This window comes from Mus caroli, unplaced genomic scaffold, assembly GCF_978045245.1.
Source record: "Mus caroli unplaced genomic scaffold, Mus_caroli_1 scaffold_17, whole genome shotgun sequence".
NCBI lineage: Eukaryota > Metazoa > Chordata > Mammalia > Rodentia > Muridae > Mus > Mus caroli.
The window spans coordinates 28,999,062-29,023,717 of record NW_028227272.1 but is presented as its reverse complement, the minus strand read 5'-3'; the positions used below and the strand labels follow the sequence as shown (position 1 = coordinate 29,023,717).

Below are 24,656 nucleotides of genomic sequence, written 5' to 3'. Positions count from 1 at the left end.
TCCCAGTAAAAACTGGAATGCTGAATCCTCTTGCATTTAGGCATCAGAGTGTGTGGGGTTATACACTGATTACCATGATTAGAGTTAGTTGTCAATTCTTACTGGTTTTTGCTTGTCATAAAAATATTAGTGATTGGGGCTGGAAAGGTGGCTCAGAAATTTAGAATACTTATTGCTCTTGCAGAGGATCTGGGTTCCATTTCCAGTACTAGCATGTGGCTTACAACCATCTACAACTCCAGGTCCAGTGTATCTGATACCTGTTTCTGACCTCAGAGGGTACGAAGCATATAGGTGGACATACACATACATTCAGGCAAAATAGTCACATACACGAAATAACCTTCAAAGAAATTAGTCACTGAATGACCGTTTTCTCTTTTGAGAGCCAAGCCTATCAATTATAGTTACAAAAAACAGATACAGGGTGTGATGGTGTGTGTGTAGGTGTTCAGCCCAGGGAGTGGCAATATTGGAAGGTGTGGCCTTGTTGGAGTAGGTGTGTCACTGTGGGTGTGGGCTCTAAGGCATTCATCCTAGCTCCATGGAAGTGAGTATTCTGCTAGCAGCGTTCAGATGATGATGTAGAACTCTCAGCTCCTCCTGCTCCGTGCCTGCCTGGATACTGCCTTAATGATAATGGACTGAACCTTTGAACCTGTAAGCCAGCCCCAATTAAATGTTGTCCTTATAAGAGTTGCCTTGCCGGGAGTGGTGGCGCAAGCCTTTACCCCAGCACTCGGGAGGCAGAGGCAGGTGGATTTCTGAGTTCTAGGCCAGCCTGGTTTACAGAGTGAGTTCAGGACAGCCAGGGCTACACAGAGAAACCCTGTCTGGGGAGGGGCGTGGGTTACCTTGGGGGGCAGGAGAGATGACTCAGTGGTTAAGAGCACTGACTGCTTTTCCAAAGATCCCGAGTTCAAATCCCAGCAACCACATGGTGGCTCACAACCATCCATAATGAGATCTGATGCCCTCTCTCCTTGTGTGTCTGAAGACAGCTACAGTGTACTCACATATAATAATAGATAAATCTTTTAAAAAAGAAAAAAAGAGTTGCCTTGGTCATGGAGTCTGTTCACAGCAGTAAAACCCTAACTAAGACGTAGAGAAATGGACTTTTAGGGATAGAATGATGGCTCAGTCGGCAAAATACTTACTTATCCCACAAGTATGAAAAGATTTGAATTCACCTCCTTAAAACTCACATAAGAAGCCAAATGCTGTGGTAAGGTCCTTCACTCCCAACCTGCTTGGTAACATTTTAGGCCAGTAGAAGATCCTGTCTCAAACAAGATTTGGAAGGTACTGGAGGACCACACTAGAGTCCGACCTTTGACCACATAGTCCCTTAAAAAAAACCCTAGACTTTTGGCTGGACATGGTGGCATGCAGTTTTAATCCCAGCACTTGGGAGATGGGCAGATCTCTGAGTTTGAGGCCAGCAGGGTCTACAGAGTGAGTGAGTCCCAGAACAGCTGGGGTTACACAGAGAAAGCCTGTCTGAAAAACTAAATAAAAACCACTGTACTTCTGTAATCCCAGCACTAAGGCGGCTGTGGCAACGAAGGCAACTGAGACTCAACTGTTTTGAGTTTCAGGCCAGGCTGAGCTGGAATAGTTGAAACTTTGTTTCAAAAATAAGGAAGTACTGGCTCTAGAGCTGGCTTAGCACTTGCTCTTGCAGAAGACCTGGTTCAGTTCCCAGCACCCACACAGCTGGGAAGCAGCTCACAGCCTTCCCTAACACTGCTGTGCAGGCATTGTCATTGGCCTGTGAAATGTTTTTATTCGAGCATTAAACCATAACTCATTTATGGATTCCTTTTGGTTAGGGCATGCCAGAACAGTGGGCACGGCTGTTGCAGACCTCCAACATTACCAAACTGGAGCAGAAGAAGAACCCTCAGGCAGTGCTGGATGTCTTGAAGTTCTACGACTCCAACACTGTGAAACAGAAGTACCTGAGTTTCACTCCTCCTGGTAAGACCCCAGACAGTGGGGATAGAAGATTCCTTCTGGGACAGTCAACAATGGAAGTATAGCTGTTGTCGCTCCTCTCTCCTGCATAAATCTGCCCTTTAGAGAGTGTTGATGTCTGGAGATTATATTAACCTTATCATTTTGCCAGAAATAGAGTTGGTGGATGTTTGAGCTCTTTGCTTATTTAATCTTTTCCTCTATGATGCTTTTAAATGACTTCCAGCAATGGAAGGCAAAGCGTCTAAATGTATAGACAAGGTCATTCTAGAGTTGGTTGTTGTGAGTAGGCTGTAGTGGAAGTGATTAACTATACATAAATCACAGCTCTCACAGGACAGTGCTTTGCTGTTCATCCGGCGTTTTGGAAAACACCTTAATCCCATCACTCAGCAGGCTGAGGTAGACAGCTCTGTATGTTCAAAGCCATACTGGTCTGTATGTCTAGCTCCACAGCAGCCAAGGATACACCTAACCCATACATGCAATAAATAAAATCTAAAATACGGATGGGGGTAGGGGGAGAAACAACAACTAGCAGGGACTGTATAGCAAATATCAGGTCAGCTAGGGCTACATAATAAAACCCTGTCTGCTGCTTTGTGTGTGTGTGTGTGTGTGTGTGTGTGTGTGTGTGTGTGTGTGTGTGTGTATGTGTGTGATTTCCCAGTTCAGTTTTCTTTCTCAATTTGGTAATAAATATCTTTTCTGTTTCACATTCAGAGAAAGATGGCTTCCCTTCTGGAACACCAGCAGTAAGTTAATAATTTATTATACTTTGTGTTCTGATTTAGGTTGCCTAGAACAAGTCTATTTTTATTTGCTTGGTAAATATATAAGAACAAGGGGCTGGAGTGATTGCTCGTCAGTTAAGGGCACTGGCTGCTCTTCCAGAGGTCCTGAATTCAGTTCTCAGCAATGACATGGTGGCTCACAACCATCTGTAATGGGATCTGTTGCCCTCTACTGGTGTGTCTGAGGATAGCAACAATGTACTCATACATAAAATAAATAGATCTTTAAATAGTTAAATGTGGTAGCCATCGCTTCTCGGCCTTTTGGCTATGATCAATTGTAAATGTGGTCGCCATGTCTCCAACCCCAGCTCTCAAGAGGCCAAGGTTGTAAAATCACTGGGAATTTGAAGGACTGGGTGACTAGCAAGACCATATCTCAAAAAACCAAAAATAAAGTAAAATTAGCCATCAGAGAAATACCTCTTTGTTTTCTCTCTCTCTCTCTCTCTCTCTCTCTCTCTCTCTCTCTCTCTCTCTCTCTTTCTTCCTTTCTTATTTTCTTTCTTTCTTTCTTTCTTTCTTTCTTTCTTTCTTTCTTTCTTTCTTAAGTTAGCCATTTGATTAATTGAAGAAACCATATTAAGTAGATAGGATTTGCTTGTTGGGCAGTTTAAAGTAACTAATCTTTATAATGGCTTCCACTGCAGTTGAATTACTCTTCCACTGTTTCCAGACTGAACCTGAATATGGTGAGCTGGATGGCATAGTCTCTCCTCCCCATAACCCCTACCAGTACCGTTCTGAGTGTGGTAAATTGTGTCACATTCTAAATAGTTTAAAAAAAAAACCAAAAACTTGTCAGCTCCTTTTCTTGCTTTGTTAACTGGTGAATCTGGATCTTTTAAATTCCTCAAAATGGAGTTTATATCTACAGAGTCCAGAGAACTTCAGTTTGGTCCTAAGAAGATAACTTACTTAACAGAGCACTGTGTGTGCTTATGTAAAGGGCAGGAATAGTGCCCCAGAGTACTCGGGAGCTCTGAACATAACTCAGTGGTAGAGCAGTCACACCATACACAGACCTCAGGATCAGTCATTAGCAGAGTCCCCTCCCACTGAAATGAAGTGATACTCACTGTATATATTCCTTTACTTTTTAATTGGTTGTATTGGAACCAGTGTTCGGTAGTTTTTATATTAGCTATTGAAGAAATAAACTTTTAAGACTGTTTTTATAGGGGAGCCCCATTTTAACCTTTGATGTTACTGGTTTATCCTCTTTTTGCTGCTGTGATGAATGTAGCTGAACACGAAGGGGTCAGAGACATCAGCTGTAGTGACAGAGGAAGACGACGACGATGAAGACGCTGCTCCTCCCGTCATTGCCCCTCGGCCAGATCATACAAAATCAGTGAGTGACAGGCTGATGACCCGCAACTGTGTGTCTTTTGAAATAATTGGTGTGTGCTTGAACTTGCTGTCAAAATGTTAAAAGGCCTTTGAGTTTAAAATACTGTGTTGTGGCTGGGCAGTGGTGGCGCACGCCTTTAATCCCAGCACTCGGGAGGCAAAGGCAGGCAGATTTCTGAGTTGAAGGTCAGCCTGGTCTACAGAGTGAGTTCCAGGACAGCCAGGGCTATACAGAGAAACTCTGTCTTGAAATACCAAAAAAAAAAAATAATAATAATAATACTGTATTGTGGAGAAACTTAGTTATATTTCAGAACCTGCTTTTTGGAACTGATGAAATGCCTCAGCCAGCAAGCCTGACAGCTGGCATCTAATCCTTGGGACCCATATGGTAGAGGGAGAGAACTCACTCCTGCAAGTTGTCCTTTGACTGCCACGTGCACATTAGGACATGTGTGCACACATAAAACACAATAAGTAAATTAAAATTCATAAAAACAACTTTGAAACATAATGTCCTGAGTGGGTGTGGTGGTGTACAACTTTAATCCCAGCATGGCAGGTAGTGTCCGTGAGTTTCAGGCCAGCTAGCGCTGCATACTAATATGCTGGACCCCATCTCTCAGATAGCAAACAGGCAAGACAATTGACAGCTTCTTCAGAAGTTAAACTACTTAACTCATGAGGCTTTCCTTTCTACATTTTTCCCCATTCTAAAGAGTGTTTATTTCTTTAGGTTTCTCAATATAGGTTACTATTATATCTAAAACTTAGATCATTGCTGTTCCCTGGATTATATATTTTAATCTTGTTCTCAAAAGGCTGTCTGTCCAATGAAGAGGTATTATTTAAGACAGAAATTAACTCACCAACTAAGAGAATTTTAAGAGTGGCTCCATGCACTAAGGAACTCTCCAGCACTGCCCTTCCCGCTGTGTGGTGAGACGGCATGCTGACTGATGCTTGTGCTGCTGCGGGACGGAGCAGGCTCAGCAGACGGCTCTGACTGGTGCAGGGATACACGCCTGTTCTTTCTGACTCAGGACAGGCTGCTTGAAAGGAAAGGGAAATGTTGAATTTGTGTAAAATTTACAGGGCAGGTAGTTACAGTTATTTCAATATCAAAACCCCTATTCTTTTCTCTTAGTAGATTATGTTGGGGTTCATTTTGAGCCAGGGTCTCATGTAGTTTAGGCTGGCTTCAAACTCACTATGTAGCTGATGCTGGCCTGGAACTCCTGACCTCTGCCTCTGCCTCTCAAGCACCCAAATACAAGTGCGTATCACCATGCCTAGCTTGCTCTTTTAGGATTTTTATTTTATGCGTATATCTGTGTACCACATTATACCTGTTGCCTTATAGACATGCACCACTGTGCCTGTTAGCTGTGTGTTCCTTGTGTGACTGTACTGTTCCCATTCTTCAAAACAGTGGGAGGAGGAAACAAGGAATTTTCTGCTACCAAGATCATCTGAAAATGTTTTTCCTTAAGTCTCATCAAGTATATCTCTGCAGATTTACACACGGTCTGTCATCGACCCCATTCCTGCTCCAGTTGGTGATTCTAATGTTGACAGTGGTGCCAAGTCTTCAGACAAACAGAAAAAGAAAGCCAAGATGACCGATGAAGAGATTATGGAGAAATTAAGTATGCAGTCTGTTCTTCATTTTTGTAAAAACATTTGTCCCAGGTCTGGGGATATTTGTTGCTCATCTGGGAGTACTTGCTTAGTGTGTGCAAAACTTTGATCCCTGCCAACCACATGGAAAGGACATAATTTGAAACTCTGTCAAAGGGGCTTTGTATGTTTGTATGTGCATTTACAATTTCTCAGTACAAACTTATATAAAAATGTCTCTTACGGACTGGCAAGACAGTTCTGGGAAAGGGCACAACACCAAGTCTCACGACCTGAGCTCCATCCCTAGGATCCAAGTGTAGAAAGAAGAGAACCAATCCCTGTGTTCTGATCTCCGTACACAACACGGTAAACACACAAATCTTCCTAAAGGAAGTGACCTTCTGTAATGGACGTCAGCATAAAGTCTGTAGTGGGTAGGGTCTTTGTTGTTTCCTTAGGTCACACATTAAAAGGTAACAATAATATCTGCTCGTAAATCTCCAGCAGCTCCAAAGAGCACTCACTGGTGTGGTGGGGGTGGGGGAGGAGGAGAATAAGGAGGAGGAAGAGGAAAAAGAGGGGGGGTCAGGGAAAGACTCCATGTAGATAGTGTTTAAGTCATAAAGTTACTGCTTTTATTCTTCAGTACTTTATAAAGTGTGGACCTGCTTGTACCCTAGCCTTTTGTAAAAATACATCACGTTCCTTCTCTTGGGAAAGCTGCTACTTCAAGCAGTAAGCCAGGGCAGCGGCACTGCCATCGAGTCACGGCTCAGGAATCTCGTCCTCTTTACTGTGGCTCCCTCTGCAGCTTTGTCTTACTGTGGGCTTGACTTTGTCGTATAGCTCAGAGTGAAGTGGCCGGCTTGCGGTGCAGACTTGTAGACTACTGTGACTTAGTGTCACATGTTCATGTCTTACCTTGAGCAAGTGACAGCGCTGTGTCATTTTTTTTCCCATTTGACCTAATAGTAAATCTGAATTTAAATTACGACTTTTCCACAGTTTTCTGAATTTAGTATCTCTTAGCACATTAAAGATTTTTTCAGTATACTTAAGTTTGTTTTTTTTTTAAAGATTTATTGATTTATTTATTTTTATGTATGTGAGTACACTGTAGCTGTCTTCAGACACACCAGAAGAGGGCATTGGATCTTATGACAGATGGTTGTGAGCCACCATATGGTTGCTGGGATTTGAACTCAGGACCTGTGGAAAAACAGTCAGTGCTCTTAACCCGCTGAGCCTCCTCTCCAGCTCCCTACTTAGTTTTTATAAGGATACAGAAAAGTAGAAGATGGACTAGAAACATTTGAACAGCCACTTATGGGTTACTCTGCTATTTATTCATTTATTATTTCTGTTAGTAAGTAATTTCACAGTTTATCAAAGTCCTAGATGGGCATGAAGACTCTATGTGAAATCTCAGTACTTGGGAGACTGAGCCAAGAGTATTGGTATGACTTCAAGGCTAGCCTAGGCTACAAGTAGGTTCTGAGTCAGTCAGAGCTATCTCAAACAAATAATAGTCTAAGAAAAGGGCTGAGGATGGAGCTCACTCAGTAGAGTCCTTGCCTAGCATGCACTGAGATGTTAGATCCCAGCATTACATAAATATGATAGGACGCTGAATACTTGCATCCCAGCATTTGTGAGTTGGAAGCAAGAAGGTAAAAAGTTCAAGGTTATCTTCAGCTGTGTATTGTTTTGGTTTTGGTTTTTAAATTAGTAATATATCACTCCGTTCTGAGGACCCCATGAGTTTTAGGCTTATAAAGGCAATTGGTTATACTAAAATGTCATGATTTCTAAGAAAGTGATTAAGAAGTCTAACCTTGTCAACGATGGTGACGCACACCTTTAATCCCAACACTCAGGAAACAAAAGACAGGTGGATCTCTGAGTTTGAGGACAGCCTGGTCTATAGAGGGAGTTCCAGGACAGCTAGGGCTACACAGAGAAACCCTGACTCAAACAAACAAACAAACATTCCAACTGATGGAAAAATGCAACCACCTTTTATTGCTTCTTATTCTTAAGTCTCAACTTTAAAATTCTGTGTATTAAGCCCTTTCTGTGCGTGCGTGTGTGTGTGTGTGTGTGTGTGTGTGTGTGTGTTTGGTATGGTTGTATGTATGTATGTATGCGTGTATGTATGTATGTATGTGTACTGAGTGCATACCTGGTGCCAGCAGAGGGCAGAGGTGGGTGTGGGATCCCTTGGAACTGGAGTTCTGGGACAATGTGAACCACTATGTGGGTCCTTGGAACTGGACCCAGTTTCTGTGCTTTCAACCATTGAGACATTTTTCCAGTCCCTAATTATTTGTCTTTAGTATTGATTATTTAAAACATTATTTTTGAAGCTTGGTGTATGGAAAAACACTTTTATAATTAGTGTAGATTATTAAAATGAATAATTGTCAAATTTTGTTTGCATTAAGTTTGCTTGACTGATTTCTAATTTTTGTTTAAAACAGGAACTATTGTGAGCATAGGGGACCCAAAGAAAAAATACACAAGATATGAAAAAATTGGGCAAGGGTAAGTGTTGCTCTCTTCTGACATCATATTCACTATGGCACCTCCCTCTGACACTGAGCACAGAACTGTTCTGCCTGGGAGATTGTAAATACATAACACAGTTGGATGTATATTATGTATTTATAGTAAAATAAAACTGCACTTCTTTTGTTTTTGTTTTGTTTTGTTGGTTTTTTGAGACAGGGTTTCTCTGTACAGCTCTGGCTGTCCTGGAACTCACTCTGTAGACCAGGCTGGCCTCGAACTCAGAAATCCACCTGCCTCTGCCTCCCGAGTGCTGGGATTAAAGGCGTGCGCCACCACGCCCGGCAAAACTGCACTTCTAAGTTGGCTGTAATTATACACACTTGCAAACTCATTACCTGAGGGATTGCCACAGGTTGGAGAATAGCTTTAGCTCATAGTGAGACCTGTCTCAAAAAAATAAGCGTAGTCCAGCACTGGTTAATGGTAGCTTTACATTGTCTGCCCTCTCTTCCCCCGTCTCCCTCTTTCCCTGACCCTATTCTAATCCTCCTTTTCAGTTCCTCCATCATCATCATCTTCTTCTTCAATAAGGTTTCCCTATGTAGCCCAGGCTGCCCCACATGCACTGTGTAGTTAAATCTTAGTGATCCTCCATCCTTTGCTTCCCTGGTGCTGTGACTACAGTTGTGTCACTGTGTGGAGTTTTCATTGCTTTTTGCTGTATGTCATTTCCCATAGGTGGTGAGGGATCAGATAGATAGAAAAATTACACTCATAGTATATTTTAAAGACAATTGAAATACTTACTGCAGGCTTTTGGCAGTATTGTTTTTTTTTTTTTTTTTTTTTTGCTTTATTCTCTCTACAAGTCTCATTTGTAGCACTGGTTTTAATAACAGAAAAAATGAAAATGAAAATCACCTTTTTTTTCAATGCTGAGGATTAAACCTAGAGAGAGCTACATGCGTCTAGGCAAGAGCTCTGCTACTTAACTACTTCTCTGGCTTCTTTTAACCTTTGTATTTTTACAAATAATAGATAAGTTACATAGTAATAGTGATGAATGAGCAAAAGTAATTCTTATGTGTATGAATGACAATTATAAATCCAGTGTTGAAATTGCAGAGAAATTCATGAGACAAAATATTGTGAAGCTTAAAAATAAAGCCAAATATATTTTCTTAAGAAACATGCCCATGTCTTTTTATGATTAGAAGTTCAAAAAAAAAAAAAAAAGGCTAGGAATGGTACCCATCTGTAAAGTTAGGTCTGGTTCTCCCTCCCAGCCCCATGCTTCCAGAAAGAGACTCAGACTCCAAATATATTTACAAATTCCTTGATCATTTATCTAGTCTTTTCTCTGACTTGATCATAACTTAGATAACCCAATTATTTTAACCTACATTCTGTCACGTGGCTGGCTACCTATACTTAGATACCATGCATCTGTCTCCTCACATCTTCCCAGGTGAATCTCCTGCCTGGCTCTCTCCCAGAATTCTTTTTCCTCCAGGATGTCCCACCTTCTATTTCTTGCCTAAGCAAATTTATTATTATTATTATTATTATTATTATTATTATTATTATTATTATTATGTGCTACATCCATACAGACATGGATACTCTTTCTACACACATCAAACCCAGGATATACACAGAACATATACACCAGAGGGTCTTGTTACAAGAGTAGGAGGCAGCCCTCAGGTTTATCATTATTTGATTTTGGTGGTTGGTTTGAGTTTTGTTTTCTTGAGACAAACTCTCTGATATCCAAACTAGCGCTGAGTCAGCATCGCCCTCCTGCCTCACACTCTGTGCAGGTCCTAGGCACGTATACCCTGCCGTAGGTCTTTGTTTTTTAGAAAAAGGGTTATTTTTTTTTGGTTTGTTTTCTGTTTTGGATATTTTGGATTTTGTTGTTTTTTGGTTTTTGTTTTTTTTTCGTGTGACACGATCTTTCTCTACATACCCTGGCTGTCCTGGAACTCACTGTATAGACTATATAGACCAGGTTGGCCTGAAATTCCCTGTCTCCATCCCCTGAGAGCTGGGCTGACAGGTGTGCACCACCACACCACACCACTTCTTTTTTTCTTAAGCACAGAAGTAGATTTGTAAGTGTGTTCTGCTTTTTCTATATTTTTATAGTCTGAAATACTTCATGTGTAAGGCTTGGCTGTAAGAATTTTCCTCTTTGTTTTGCATAACTCTTGAGTCTATAACGTGTTAAATCTTGCTTTAGTTGTTCAAAGCCTGAAAGCTTTGAATTGTGTAAATACAATCATTTAAGAACTTGAGTTTCATTCTGTCTTTTCCTACAGGGCTTCTGGGACAGTTTTCACTGCGACTGATGTGGCCCTGGGGCAAGAGGTAGCTACTGTGCAAGTCTGCATGTTTGCATGTTGGCTCTTTGTATAGGGAAAAGGAGAATCGATGCATGCTTCCATGCACATGAATGTGCAGTGACCAGAGGCTGTCTTCACCAAATAAGTGAAGCTGGCTATCCAGGAAGCCAGCGGGTCTGCCTGCATGCACTTCCCTAGCCTTGGTTTTATGAGTGCATGCCACCACAGCAGCGTTTGGAGTGGAAGGAACTCAGATCTCAGTGGTTGGAAGAGCTTTACCAGCTGAGCTATCTCCCTAGCCCTAGAGCTGGCATAAGAATTGATCTGCCAGGGGGCTGGAGAGATGGCTCAGCAGTTAAGATCACTGACTGCTCTTCCAAAGGTCCCGAGTTCAAATCCCAGCAACCACGTAGTGGCTCACAACCATCTGTAATGAGATCTGACACCCTTTTCTGGTGTGTCTGAGGACAGCTACACTGTACTTAGATATAATAATAGATAAGTCTTAAAAAAAAAAAAAAAGAATTGATCTGCCAAGTCTTCACAGCAGTTATTATGTTAGGTGAATAAAGAATGAATATGTTTAGTATCACAAAAAAAGAAATATTTTTAAAATATGTACCAGTTTTGAATTTTAAAAATTAATTTTTTATATAGTTAGTAAACTTGAAGATAAATCTAGGGTTGGTCAATGAGATGGCTCCGTGGGAAAGAGCACTCATTGTCCTGACCTTGTTCCCTGTTTCAGCATGTGCACCACTGGCACATGCACACCCACACAGGCAAAACAGACAGAATATCAAGTTTAAAAGGTTTTAAATACAAATTCAAGCATAATTTAGACTCTGTATCACCAAACATTGTGTATCAGTTGTATGCATGTAAAACATCTCTGTGAGTAAGGCACAGCCTTGCTCTGTGAGATGTACCTGTGAATTACCAACTGATCAGTGCTTGGAATTTTGTTAAAGAATTAGGAATGCTGTCTTGATGTTTCAAATATGTTTATTACAGGTTGCTATCAAGCAGATTAATTTACAGAAACAACCAAAGAAGGAATTGATCATTAATGAAATTCTGGTGATGAAAGAGTTAAAGAATCCCAACATAGTTAACTTCTTGGACAGGTAAATATGAGTGTTTTCTTTAAAGGTGAGATCTCCTGAGGATTGGTGAATAGCACTGTAACCGCAGAGCAGGGTGGGCCTGATAAGGGCCTGTCTTTAAAAACGAGAATGAATGAAAGTTAAAAATGAGAAAGAATAATCAAAATAGGGCTTATTGGCACTATAATGCTTTTCATGATTAATTAAGGTATCCATTATGCTTTATAATTACAAGTATATAATGTGCATAAGTGTTTAAATTTTATTAAATTGTAAAATGTAAAAAAAAACGAGAAAGAGAGGCTGGATGGAGAGGGTCAGGTCTCGCAGGGCAGCTCCCAACTGCCTCTAAGCCAGCTGCAAGGGAGCCACGCCCTGCCAACACTCAAATGTACACATAAACTCTCTGAGGCAAACATATACATGAAAAGTCATAAAGAATGACAAAAGAAGCAAACATACACTGAAATGAAAATATCTGTCGACAGGGCTGGAGAGCTGCTGCGTTGACAGCCCTTGAATGGACACGGGTGGTTCCCAGCACTCACATGGTGGCTCGTACCCGCCTGTGACTGTGGTTCCAGGGCATCCAGGTCCCTCCTTCAGCTCTGTACACATATGTGTAAACAAAAAACAAAATTTTATTGTTAGTACTTACTGTCTTTTTAGAAAGGACAGAAATGTGCTGTTTGATTATTTGGTGCAGGCATAGCACTTCCGATTAAAAGAGAGTGCAGAGGAGTAAGCCTGAGGTGGGGGGTGGGAGGGCATGGGGGCAGCCAAAAAAAAAGAGCACTAGCTACTCTTATAGAGGACTGGGGTTCAACTCTAATCACCCACAAAGTGGCTCACAACTGTTTCCAGTCTCAGGGAATCCAGTACTCTCTGCTTGCCACTTGGCATGCACAATTGGTGCACAGAGCTATATGCAGGGCAAACACTCAAACACATAAGTTAATTTGGATTTTTTTTTTTTTTTTTTTTTTTTTTTTTTGGTTTTTCGAGACAGGGTTTCTCTGTATAGCCCTGGCTGTCCTAGAACTCACTTTGTAGACCAGGCTGGCCTCGAACTCAGAAATCTGCCTGCCTCTGCCTCCCAAGTGCTGGGATTAAAGGCGTGCGCCACCACGCCTGGCCCCTTGGATTATTCTTATAACACATATATACGTATATACTCAAACAGTGTGGGTAAACTATAACTTTAAAATGATTCTGAAACGTTTTGTTTTGTTTGAGACGAGGATCTTGCCCTCCTAGTCTCTAATTCAGAGTGATCTTCTTAACTGTTTCCTGGATGTTGGGGTTGTCCTCACCTAGCTGAAAGCATGTTAATTTGGGGGTTATTGTTGTTGTTGTTGTTTTATTCTGTTTCGTCTTTTTCTAGACAGGGTTTCACTATGTAGCTCTGGCTGTTGGAGAACTCACTGTGTAGACCAGGCTGGCCTTAAATTGACAGAGATCTGTCTGCCTCGATGGCCTCCCAAGTGCTGGGATTAAAGGCATGTGCCACCACACCCAGCTGAGGACATCTTAATTTGTGCTATTCTTCCTGTCTAGTGCTGTTCCTAGTTCTCAAACTGTTGGCTCTTTGGTTTTATCATTATTGTGCTTGGCATTTTAATTCCTCAGTGCAGAGAGCCATGTACTTAGAAAAAAAAAAAAAGCTGTGTGTATTTCGTGTGTTCTTTTTCAGTTACCTGGTAGGAGATGAGTTGTTTGTGGTAATGGAGTACCTCGCTGGTGGGTCCCTCACTGATGTCGTAACAGAAACCTGCATGGACGAAGCGCAGATCGCAGCTGTATGCAGAGAGGTGGGTTTACCTTCCTTCTGGATATTAGGGAGATGTGGGCTTTGCAAGGATTTAAAAAAGGAAGGTTTTTTTGTGGACAGAAAGTCTTTCTTTGTATCCTGGAAGGTTTTCCTCTATCATTTTATCAGATAAGAGCTTCAGCCCTGCTCAGCATGGAGTCCAGCCAGGACCACATAGTGTGACCCTGTCCCCAGAAAAACAAAAAAAAACTTTAGCTCTTTCCTTCAGTGGAACAAGACTTAGTCCGGTGAGGTACGGAAGTCACAGGCAGACTTTAGCAGCATGATGATAACAGTTTATATCATCCAGATAGGATACTTTCCAAAGTAAAATGTGTAATTCAGAGCTGGAAAGATGGCTCAGTTAAAAGCACTGACTGCTCTTCCAGAGGTCCTGAGTTCAATTCCCAGCAACCACATAGTGGCTCACAACCATCTGTAATGGGATCCGATGCCCTCTCCTGGTGTGTCTGAAGACAGCAACAGTGTGCTCATATAAATACATAAATCTTTTTTAAAAAAAATATGTAAAAAACTATGTAATTCAGTAGTGAAAAGTAGAGCCAATGTGATAAACAAGAGATGTCTGCTGAAGCACCTGTGCATTGCCCTTGGCTTTAGGAAAGACCACTGACAGTAAAGAGGCTAGTTGTTTTCTTAAGTATTTTAAAAATTTTACATTTTTAGTTATATGTATATGCATATGTGTGAGCATGTGCATACCATGACACATACATAGAAGTCACAAGAAAACTTGGTGGGAGTGTGTTCTCACCTTCCACCATGTGTGTCTGGGGAACTGAGCTCAGATCGTTAGGCTTGGCAGCAGGAAGCCCATACATACTGCTGAGCCGCCTCACTGGCCTGCGCTTCATATTTACTAGGGAATGTCTGGTCTACTGTTTGCTTAAGCCAAAGGGCTAAGTTCACAGGACAATTCTGTGCTCTCTCTGATTTGGCTTTAGCTTTCAGCAACTACAGTAATACATATGTGTGAATTGGAAACATGGCATATAGGAAGTTGTTCTTTTTCAGCTTTTATTAAAGCTGTTTAAAACATGATTCTTAGAAAATACTAACCAACTAGTATGTAAGATAAGGCCTCGTGTAGTCCAGGCTGACCTCAAACAGTCTGCGGGAGGAAGATCATATGGTCCTCCGGCTTCCACCCCCGAGTGCTGGGATTACAGGATTACCCCCATGCCCAGTGTGACAGGGTACTGGAGATTTACCCTGGACTTTCTCCGTTCTTGGCCAGTACTCTACCAACTAAGCTCTTTCCTGTTCCACACAGCACACAGCCCTTCAAGAGCATGTTTATGTTTGGTCACTTAAAAGCTGGCTAACATATAAGCATTTGTTTAGGGTTTTTTCAGCAGTTCTTCTCAGTTGCTCTAACAGTTGGTGTCATCCATTCACTTTGATTTTCTTTACCTGCCAGCATTTTAGAACTGTAACAGATTGTACATTTGTATCCCAGAACCTGACTGGGTGTCTGGTTTTTTTCCACTTAAGTGAGGTGTTAAGTATTTGGAATAAGATTTTTAGGTTTTTTTTTTTTTAAAGATTTATTTATTTATTTTATATATTCACTGTAGCTGTCTTCAGACACACCAGAAGAGGGCATCAGACTGCATTACAGATTGTTGTGAGCCACCATGTGGTTGCTGGGAATTGCAGGTCCTCTGGAAGAGCAATCAGTGCTCTTAACCACTGAGTCATCTCTCCAGCTCAGATTTTTTTAAAGGTTTATTTATTTATTTTATGTATATAAGTGCAGATGGTTATGAGCCATCATGTAGTTGCTGGGACTTGAACTCTGGACCCCTGTTCGCTCTGCGCGCTGCCCCCTGCCCCCGATCTGGCCTAAAGAATTATTTATTGTCATATGTAAATACACTATGTCTGTCTTCAGACACACCAGAAGAGGGCATCAGATCTCATTACAGATGGTTGTGAGCCACCATGTGGTTGCTAGAATTTGAACTCAGGACCTCTGTAAGAGCAGTCAGTGTTCTTACCCCAGCTGATCCACCTCACCAGCCCTCCAGCCCAGATTTTTAGTGGTTATAAATGGTGTACAGATTTTGTTCCACTCTGATAAGAATAATTTTTAAGAAAATACAACTGACTTTTCTCACACATTTAAGAGCACTGGACCAAAGAGTTTTGTTCTGTTAAGATTTTATGTATATTTATTTTGTGTTTATGGGTATTTTGTATGCATGTATACCAGTGTACTGTGTGCATGCAGTACCTTAGGCGGCCAGAAGAGGACATTGGATCTCCTTGGCGTGAAGCCACTGTGACCATAGATCCCCTGGAAAAGTGGCCAATGCTCTTAGCTTTTGAGCCATCTCTCCAGTTGTCCTAAAATCTCCTTCTATTTAAGGAAGGGAGAGACCTAGTCTTTTTTCCTCGATGCTTTCTGGTGTGAGGCATCAGGGGAAAGTTACTCTTTTATACTGAGGGCTCGTATCTTGTCTTTGTTGTGCTGGCAGTGAGCCCCAGAGCCTTCTACATGCTAGTGCTGTGCCACTGAGCCCTGCTGCCAGCCCTCATGTCTAGACTGTGCATAGAGTGAAAGTATGAGAGCATCAACTTACACGTTGAAGCCCTGAGCCTGAGCCAAACACCAGAATCTTTGCTACTTTTTCCATGGCTTACACTAATTAGACTTTGCAGTATCTCAGTTTCTAATGAGAAAAGTCACAATTCATTCTTGTACCTGTGTGCCACGGTCCTGCTATGTAGCTCTATCTGGCCTCACAAAAATGTTCCCTCTTGTGTCTCCTGAGTGGTGGGATTAAAGATATATACCTACCTTATGCCTGACCACAAGTGCACTTTAGGTTGACATAATTTCTCAAGAACCTGTGTATACTTACCAAATGCTTTAGTGTGGCTTTAGTCATTTCAACCTGAAAAGACGTAGAGGTTGAATAAGCCCAGTCAGCAGTTTATAAGTGAAGCCACTGAAAACTAAGTTTTAAAAGTCAGTGGGAGTGGAGCTTGTAAAGATGGCTCAGTGGTTAAAACTGCTTCCTGCTCTTCAGAGGACCAGAGTTTGGTTCCCAGCACCCACATCTGGCTATTTTCAACTCCCTGTAATTCCAGCTACAGTGGATCCCATTTCCTCTTCTGACCTCTGAAAGCAGTGAACTCGTGCAAAACTACCCTTCCCACACCTAATGTAAAATAAAATGTTGTTTTTACTGGGTGGGGAACCCATCTCCACGTGCAGTGACCTGTACTAGTATTAGTATACTAGTAGTCCTCGTATTTTGTGAGACTGAAGCAACAGGATTACAGGCTCTTCAAGCCAGCTTAGGGTATCGGACAAAACCTTACCTCCCACAACCCTCCAAAACCAAGAAAATGAATGAGGCATTATTATTTAATAAGCCTGGTGTAGTAGCCCATCCCTGTAATACCAGCGTTGTGGTAGTTGAAGCAGGAGGATCAGGAGTTCTGATCATCCTTTGCTACACAGTAAAGTTCAAGGTCAGACAATAGAAGAAAATGTTGGTTTTGAGACTTTTTTTTGTTTTTTTTTTTTTGGTTTTTTGAGACAGGGTTTCTCTGTGTAGCCTTGGCTGTCCTGGAACTCACTTTGTAGACCAGGCTGGCCTTGAACTCAGAGATCCGCCTGCCTCTGCCTCCCAAGTGCTGAGATTAAAGGCATGCACCACATGCCCGGCGAGGCTATTTTTTAATGGTGATGCTTTGTACAGCCCTGGAGCCTCAGTGCTTAGATCATAATCATGTTGCATCACGTGCACACAAAGTTGTGACTTGTTTGTATTTCTTAACTTTGCAGATGAGAGAATATCTTTTCTCTACAAATGTTAAATCTTAAGAGGGTCTCCTACTGCCGGGCTTGGTGGCTCACGCCTTTAATCCTAGCACTTGGGAGGCAGAGGCAGGCGGATTTCTGAGTTTGAGGCCAGCCGGGTCTACAGAGTGAGTTCCAGGACAACCAGGGCTACACAGAGAAACTCTGTCTCAAAAAAAAAACCAACCAAACAAAAAAAAAAAAAAAAGAGGGTCTCCTACTAGAAAGAGCAGTACTCAGGCCATTGCAGCTCTGTGTGACCTCGCTTAGACTTGTTGGGTTGTTTCATTGATAGCTGTTTTTTCTGTTCAGTGTTTGCAGGCGTTGGAGTTTTTACATGCTAATCAAGTGATCCACAGAGACATCAAAAGTGACAATGTGCTTTTGGGAATGGAAGGCTCAGTTAAACTTAGTGAGTAGCAATGAAGGGATGTTTGATTAATATATCTGTGATTGACTGTGTGAAGGTGGGCGGCTTGTTAAATGTGTGTTGTGTTCGAGCTGGGCAACTTGTGTTCCTAGCAAAGCTGTTACTACTTGATGAATATTCTGAGCAAGTCACTTGATTTCTTTTTGTCTGTTTCTGCAGATGTACAATAAGGAGAATAATAATGTTGGGAATTATTTTTGAGATTAAAACAAAGCCACCATGCCTGGCTCTTTTTTTTTTTTTTTTAATGATTTATTTATTTATGCCATGTATGGGAGTACACTGTAGCTGTCTTCAGACACACCAGAAGAGGGCAACAGATCCCATTACAGATGGTTGTGAGCCACCATGTGGTTGTTGGAATTTGAACTCAGGACCTCTGGAAGAGCAGACAGAGCAGACAGTGCTCTTAACCACTGAGCCATCTCTCCAGCCCTATTTTTACATTCTTTACAGAGAAGAGGTTGAATGGTGGCAGCGCAGCCGTGTCTACTGAGGTGGATATGTGGACACTTCAGCTAACCCTGGTGCTTTGCTGTATTCTGGAGAGGATATGTGGAGCTCTCCTTGACACCATTAATCCTCTACTTTACTTTTCTGTAGCTGACTTCGGCTTCTGTGCCCAGATCACTCCTGAACAGAGCAAACGCAGTACTATGGTTGGAACACCGTACTGGATGGCACCAGAGGTGGTGACACGGAAAGCCTATGGTCCCAAAGTTGACATATGGTCTCTGGGCATCATGGCTATCGAGATGGTTGAAGGAGAGCCTCCATACCTCAACGAAAATCCTCTGCGGGTAAGACTAATAAAACACTAGCCTGCCTGTAAGGAACATAGGTTGGTTTCTTCGTTAAAAGAATGTTTTGCATATGTGTTTGTCATGGCACATACATGGAGGCCAGAGGCCAGCGTGTGAGGATGGCTTTCCCCCTTTACCTTGTGAGTTCTTGGATTTAACTCAAGTTGTCCCACTTGGCAGCCATCACTCAGGACCCAGAAAAAGTTCTCTTCAAAACATACTTTGCAGCCGGGCATGGTGGCACACACCTTTAATCCCAGCACTTGGGAGGTAGAGGCAGGCGGATTTCTGAGTTCGAGGCCAGCCTGATCTACAGAGTGAGTTCCAGGACAGCCAGGGCTACATAGAGAAACCCTCTCTCGGAAGCCCCCCTCCCCCCCCCCCAAAAAAGCATACTTTGCACTTGCTTGTGTCAACTACTGTACCAGAATTTTGACTATATATGGCTGATAAAATCTAATCTCTTTCTTTTTCTGTATTTAAGTGTTGTATTGCTTTTTCTTTTTTTCTTTTTGGTTACAGTGTATGTGGGTGCTTTGTAGCTGTAAATGACCTTGAATTTCTGATTTTCCTACCTCTGCTTCCCACGTTCTGGATCTATAGATGTGTGTACCACACAGTTGTATGTGGTGCTGAGAGCTGACCCCACGGCATCATGAGTGCTAAATGAAGAGCCCTTGATTTAGTCACATACCAGCCCATTTGATGCCTTTTCCTACACATTTAGGTACCTGTGTACCTAAAAAGGGTCTCACAGATGAACCTTGGCTGCTATATTCCAAGGACAGAGGAAAGGTTAGATCCTTGAGATAAGATGCCTAAATGGTAATGTTAAAGCCAGTTTTCACACCAGAGAGTAGATTGACCTGAGTATTCCAGCAGCTGAGAGGATGAGAGTCTACCACTCCTTCCTGGGAGGATAAGGGTCCCATAGCTGCTGATGTTGCGGCACCACAGAGCAAAGGATGAGCTCTGGAGTGCACCTGTTACTGCAGCTACCAGTGTCAGTCGGGAATGTGACTGCTTCTCTGTAGCTGCTGAAATTACCACAGATTGGGACACGAGTAGCATTAGAGATCCCAGCGCAACGAGCTCTTGTGATGGAGTGAGAAAGGGTCGCCTGCACTGAAATAAGAAGAAAGCCATATGCTGTTGGGCACGTGAGTTAGGTGGGTGCTGAAGGTCTCAACGATCAGTGAGGAGCTAAAGCCCTTGGCCTCTGGTCCCTACATACGGAAATACAAAACTGCCACTGGAGAGGACAGGCTTAGAGAGGCCAGAGGGTGAGTCTTGATTCACTGTCATTTTGTGAGAGAACTTAATATGCCAAAATGTTCTATTTTTAGGCATTATACCTGATAGCAACAAATGGAACTCCTGAACTTCAGAATCCAGAAAAACTTTCCCCAATATTTCGGGATTTCTTAAATCGGTGTTTGGAAATGGATGTGGAGAAAAGGGGTTCTGCCAAGGAACTGTTACAGGTCAGCTTGGTGACGGTGGCTTTGGGGAGGCCCTTGGTGGGGCTGATGTCTCCCTGTTTACCTGCCAGGAGCCCAACAGCTACTGCATTTCAGGCTTTCACTTATGTTAGTAAAGTTTGTTTCAGAATTTAACTCTGTCTCTGTGTGTGTGTGTGTGTGTGTGTGTGTGTGCACACGCACATGAAGGAGGAGAGTTGCATGAAGGAGACTTGCAAGAGTTGGTGCTCTCCTTCCAGCACGTAGGTCTCAGGGATGCAGGTCATCAGACTTGTTAGTGAGTGCCTTTATCTGCTGAACCATCTCTTTGGCCCTTAAAAAGGCATGTTTAATTCCATAATTTGTTTTTATCATAGTAGTAAGTTTCTGTAATTAATCACTCTTGGACCTGTTCATTTCTATCATGAGTATACTTATGACTATTAACTCTGAAGAACTAATTTTTGTTTCTTTATTCATTTCTTTATATGTGGCCCCAGCTGGCCTACAGCTCACTGTGTGCTTAAAGCTAGGGAATGATCTTGAGCGTCCTGCCTATGCAGTGCTAGGGATTGAGCCTAGGGCTCTATGCAGATAAGGCACGTGCTCTGCCTTCTGAGGGATCTCTCCGGCCCCTTAAGTCTGTAGATGGTAAGCAGTTAGCCGCTTACTTGGTATTAGTTAAATGGTTCTCTGGGTAAAATTACTTGCCACTAAGCCTGATCCCTAGAACCTGCTCCCCACACACACACAAACACAGTTGCACACTAAATAAATGTAATTGAAGAAAATAAAAAGGACAGCCAGAGCTACACAGAGAAAACTTGTCTCAAAAAATGGACAAGTAGAAAGAGAGGGAGGGAGGGAGGAGGAGGAAGAACAGGAGGAGAAGGAGGGAGAAAAGTGGGGGTAATTTCTTAGGTAATAAGCAAGAAGATTGCTGTGAGTTAGAGGCCAGGATAAGCTATATACACTTAGCTCAGACAGCCAAAACCAGGGCTGGGAGATGTCTTGGTTGACCAAGTGCCTGCTACACACTTGAGGACTTGAGTTTCCATCCCTAGCACCCACATAAGAAGCTAAGTGTGGCTATATATGTCTATAAACCCTAGTGCTGAGGGAATAGACAGACCCCTGGGGCTTGTTTGTTTGGTCAGCCTAAACAATCAGTGGGCACCAGGTTCAGTAACTGTCAGGGAATAAGGGGACGAGTGACAGAGGAGAGCTCCTGACATTGACCTCTGGTTCTCCCCTCCTGGGGCTGCAAAAGTGATGTGCCGCGTGTGAGGGCTTTAGTTTGTTAAATGATCCAGAGGTAATTTGGGGGCTAGAGTTTCTAAATGAGAAACACCTCTAAGCTTTCTCTCTCCCTTCCATTTGGCAGCATCCTTTCCTGAAACTGGCCAAACCATTGTCTAGCTTGACGCCACTGATCCTGGCAGCTAAAGAAGCAATGAAGAGTAACCGCTAACATCGTCACCGAGGCCTCCTATTCCCTTATCCATTTTCTAAAAGAAGTCTTTTAATACATGAAATTGTTACTCTGAGGGGTTTAAAGAGACAGTCTGCATCACATGGAGGAAAAAAAAAACTATTATTTTCTAAAGATGACCAAGAGAAAATTGCAGTAAGAGAGCTATGACTTTGAAACGAGCCCCTGCTTTAGGGTCCAAGAGGAACGGTGGACTGCATCACTAGCCTTACATGTCCCGCAGACCGCGCTTGACATTCGCATACTGTGTGATGACTCTTAGTATGGCAGATCCTGTTCATGTCTCCCCTGGGGGATTTCCCATACTTGAATGTCAGATTCGAGTTTTTCCGAGTATTTCATCTGCTGGTCTTCTCTCCTTCGTAACCTTCCCTTCCTCTAACCCATTCCTTCTAAGTTGTCACTTCTGAGTTTTTCTTATGCCTATATCCAAGGCAGATGTGATAAAATGATTGATGTAGCTCTTTACATTGGGAAAGGAGCTTGGCATGCTTAGCTTCCTATAGAAGTCAGGACCGCTGGTGTACGGAGTGTTTCAGTTCAGAGCCTAAACTGAAAGGGGGAAAGTATGTGATTTTTTTACCTTTTTTAACAAATGTGAAAGAGTCAGCTTTAGAAATTTTGTGGTAGTAAGTTTGACATTTGTTACATGTATAGAAAGAGGACTAATAATCTATATTTATAACTAAATCATTGATACAGAGAAGAAAAATCCCACTGACTGTATATTCTCACTATTTTGTAGTCTTTTCTGCCTGTTTCTCCTCATATTTGGCTTTAGGAACCAAAGTGATTTGTGCTTGTTGACACAGGCTGTATGACTTTGGTGCCACTCCCTTCCCTGTGTTTCCTTGGAAATAAGTGTCTGTATATGTTGTGATTTTAGGTGTCAGTTTTGAATCAACCCTTATTTCACATACACCCCCTCCACCCTCTAGAGCAAGAAATAACCATTGAATTTTCAGAATTTAAAATTTAAAAGATTTTTCCTATTTAAAAGGAAAAATATTTGGGACTAGCAGAAACCAGGTGAGATTTGAACCTTGGTGAGTTCTAGGCTAGTTGTAATAATGAAATGTCAATATTGTAGAGGTGAAGTTTCTGAAAGTAAACTGTAAAGACTCATCGAATCTACAGTGTTCCTGACCCATTATCAATGCTTTACTGGTTATGACAGATGAAATAGCGCAGTACTTGATGGATCATTTGAGGTGTTGGGTACTTTAGTGTTTGTTTTTCCAAATGAGTAGGGTATTCATTGTAAAAAACAAAAACAAACTGGAGAAAGAAAACTGCAGTGTTCGTATTGTTAGTAATACTTTTATTTTAAAGATTTAATAAAAGGTCTGTGACCTGTAGTAGTAGCTGTTAGCTGCCCTCTCCCCACTCCTGTCTTTCCTCTTCTCTGCTTCTCTGTATTGCTTTGTTGTTTTGCCTGTGAGGAGGTATTGCTGTCTATCCTACAGTCCCGCAGCCATAGAAAAGAAAATCCCTGTGGTTGGTTCAGGTTTGTTCCCACCATCCCCTTTCAAAGAATGTGACACATACTCACCCTGCCATTCTGCAGAGTACAAATCATAAATGAGTAAGTTTACTCTTTGGGTTGGGGAAGGGGCAGGGTTTCATTTCCTGTTGTTCCCATTAGAATACGGGATAAGAAGAGATCACTAGGGGCTTTCAGCGAAAGTCAACATCTAGAGTACTTACTGGCCTGTTTTCCTTGTGAGCTCCTTTTCCTCTGGACTGTATTTTCCTACAGCTGTCACTAAATTACAGGAACAAAGTGGTTTCTTTGTGGTGGGAAGCTAGGCTGCCTCTTGAGTTCTGGCTGTGAGCGTTGTTTGTGAGCCGCTGTCTGGATAGATTGTGAGACAGTGCTGCCAGCATAGAAGAAAGCCAGCTACATGGTGGCACTGCTTAAGAAGGTGCTCCGTCCTCAGTCCCAGAGAGCACCGGGGGCACAGGCCGCTGCCCCTCCTTAGGCTGTGACTCCACACCGGCTTGTCCACAACAGAAGCAGTCTGGGGTTTGTACTTAGAATTTCTTGGATGGTTATTTGCATGTCCATTGCTGGCGACGGACTCTGTCATTCAAACCTGACTCCAAGGTTAAGGGAGCTGCACTGTGGTTTATTCTCTCCTGACCTGGATAAACTAACCTGGAATAGTGAATAGTAAGGGGTAATTTTGAGATGTGTCATTTTTAAACAAAATAATCTTTAAAGCAATATAGAATTGTGATTTATTAGTTAATTTTAAATTAAAATTTTGAGATCCTGTTGAAAGACAATTGTATGAATTGAGATTCTTTTTTTTTTTTTTTTTTTAAGACTTGCCTCTGTATTCCCTCTTTTGCCATCTCTTAGAGTAAGAATCCCCATCGGAGCCTCCCTTAGTCCTCTTGTGTCCTTAGGAACTGTTTGCCCTACCACTTATTTATTACCTTGCAGACTTTGTGGTGGCCGAAATGGCATCTTCTCTCCTTCTTCTGTTGCACTGTTTACAGAGCACCATAGCAGAGCACCCACAGCAGTTAGAAGGAGCGTGAGTGCAGCGTGCTGCACCATGGCCACACAGCTCTGTCTGCACGCATTGAGTTCCCTTCAACAGACATCTGTCTGTCCAGTGACCACCAGTCCTAAACGTGCTGTGCCTTGACAGGCAGCTTAAAGCTGCCAAGAAATATCTCTTCATGAGCTCATGTGTATGCACTGTGTTCTTACCTGCATGCTTTATACCTTATCAGACCATGGTTAGAATTAGAAGATAGGTGTTGAAACAGGCTGCATCCAGTTTTGAATATGAAAATCTTAGAAGCATACTGAGATCTGCAATCATTAAATTGTCAGAATGTATGGGCCCCATGAGCATTGGGCAAGGGTAGTGTCTGCTTAACCTAGCCACTAGATCAGGAGAAGGGATTCCTTCTCGTTGGCGTCTGACCTCAGCGGACACTTCCCCCCCGCCCCCACATGGTTATCATAAATAACACAATGTTTTCTTCTTTTCTGAGACAGGGTCTTGCTGTATAGTCCTGGTTAGCTTAGACGAGTCTAGCTTGGAACCCACAGCTATCTACCTGCCTCTGCTGTCCAGTAGTGGAATAATGGCA

The 24,656-nt window shown here is 42.3% G+C and overlaps 1 protein-coding gene across 5 annotated transcripts in view; it reads left to right on the top strand.

The window, feature by feature from the left end:
* Positions 1-23,866, top strand: part of Pak2 (p21 (RAC1) activated kinase 2) — a 64,860-nt gene extending 40,994 nt beyond the window's left edge. For all 5 annotated transcript variants that reach the window (XM_021184745.2, XM_029470465.2, XM_029470463.2 and 2 more), the window contains exons 4-15: positions 1,836-1,983; positions 2,704-2,735; positions 4,021-4,128; positions 5,644-5,776; positions 8,231-8,294; positions 10,586-10,634; positions 11,624-11,736; positions 13,409-13,526; positions 17,673-17,772; positions 18,394-18,590; positions 19,940-20,077; positions 21,438-23,866. In XM_021184745.2, the coding sequence (XP_021040404.1) occupies positions 1,836-1,983; positions 2,704-2,735; positions 4,021-4,128; positions 5,644-5,776; positions 8,231-8,294; positions 10,586-10,634; positions 11,624-11,736; positions 13,409-13,526; positions 17,673-17,772; positions 18,394-18,590; positions 19,940-20,077; positions 21,438-21,524 (1,287 nt within the window). In that variant the 3' untranslated portion in view covers positions 21,525-23,866. The remainder of the gene's footprint in view (positions 1-1,835; positions 1,984-2,703; positions 2,736-4,020; positions 4,129-5,643; positions 5,777-8,230; positions 8,295-10,585; positions 10,635-11,623; positions 11,737-13,408; positions 13,527-17,672; positions 17,773-18,393; positions 18,591-19,939; positions 20,078-21,437) is intronic.
* The last annotated feature ends 790 nt before the right edge of the window (positions 23,867-24,656 follow it).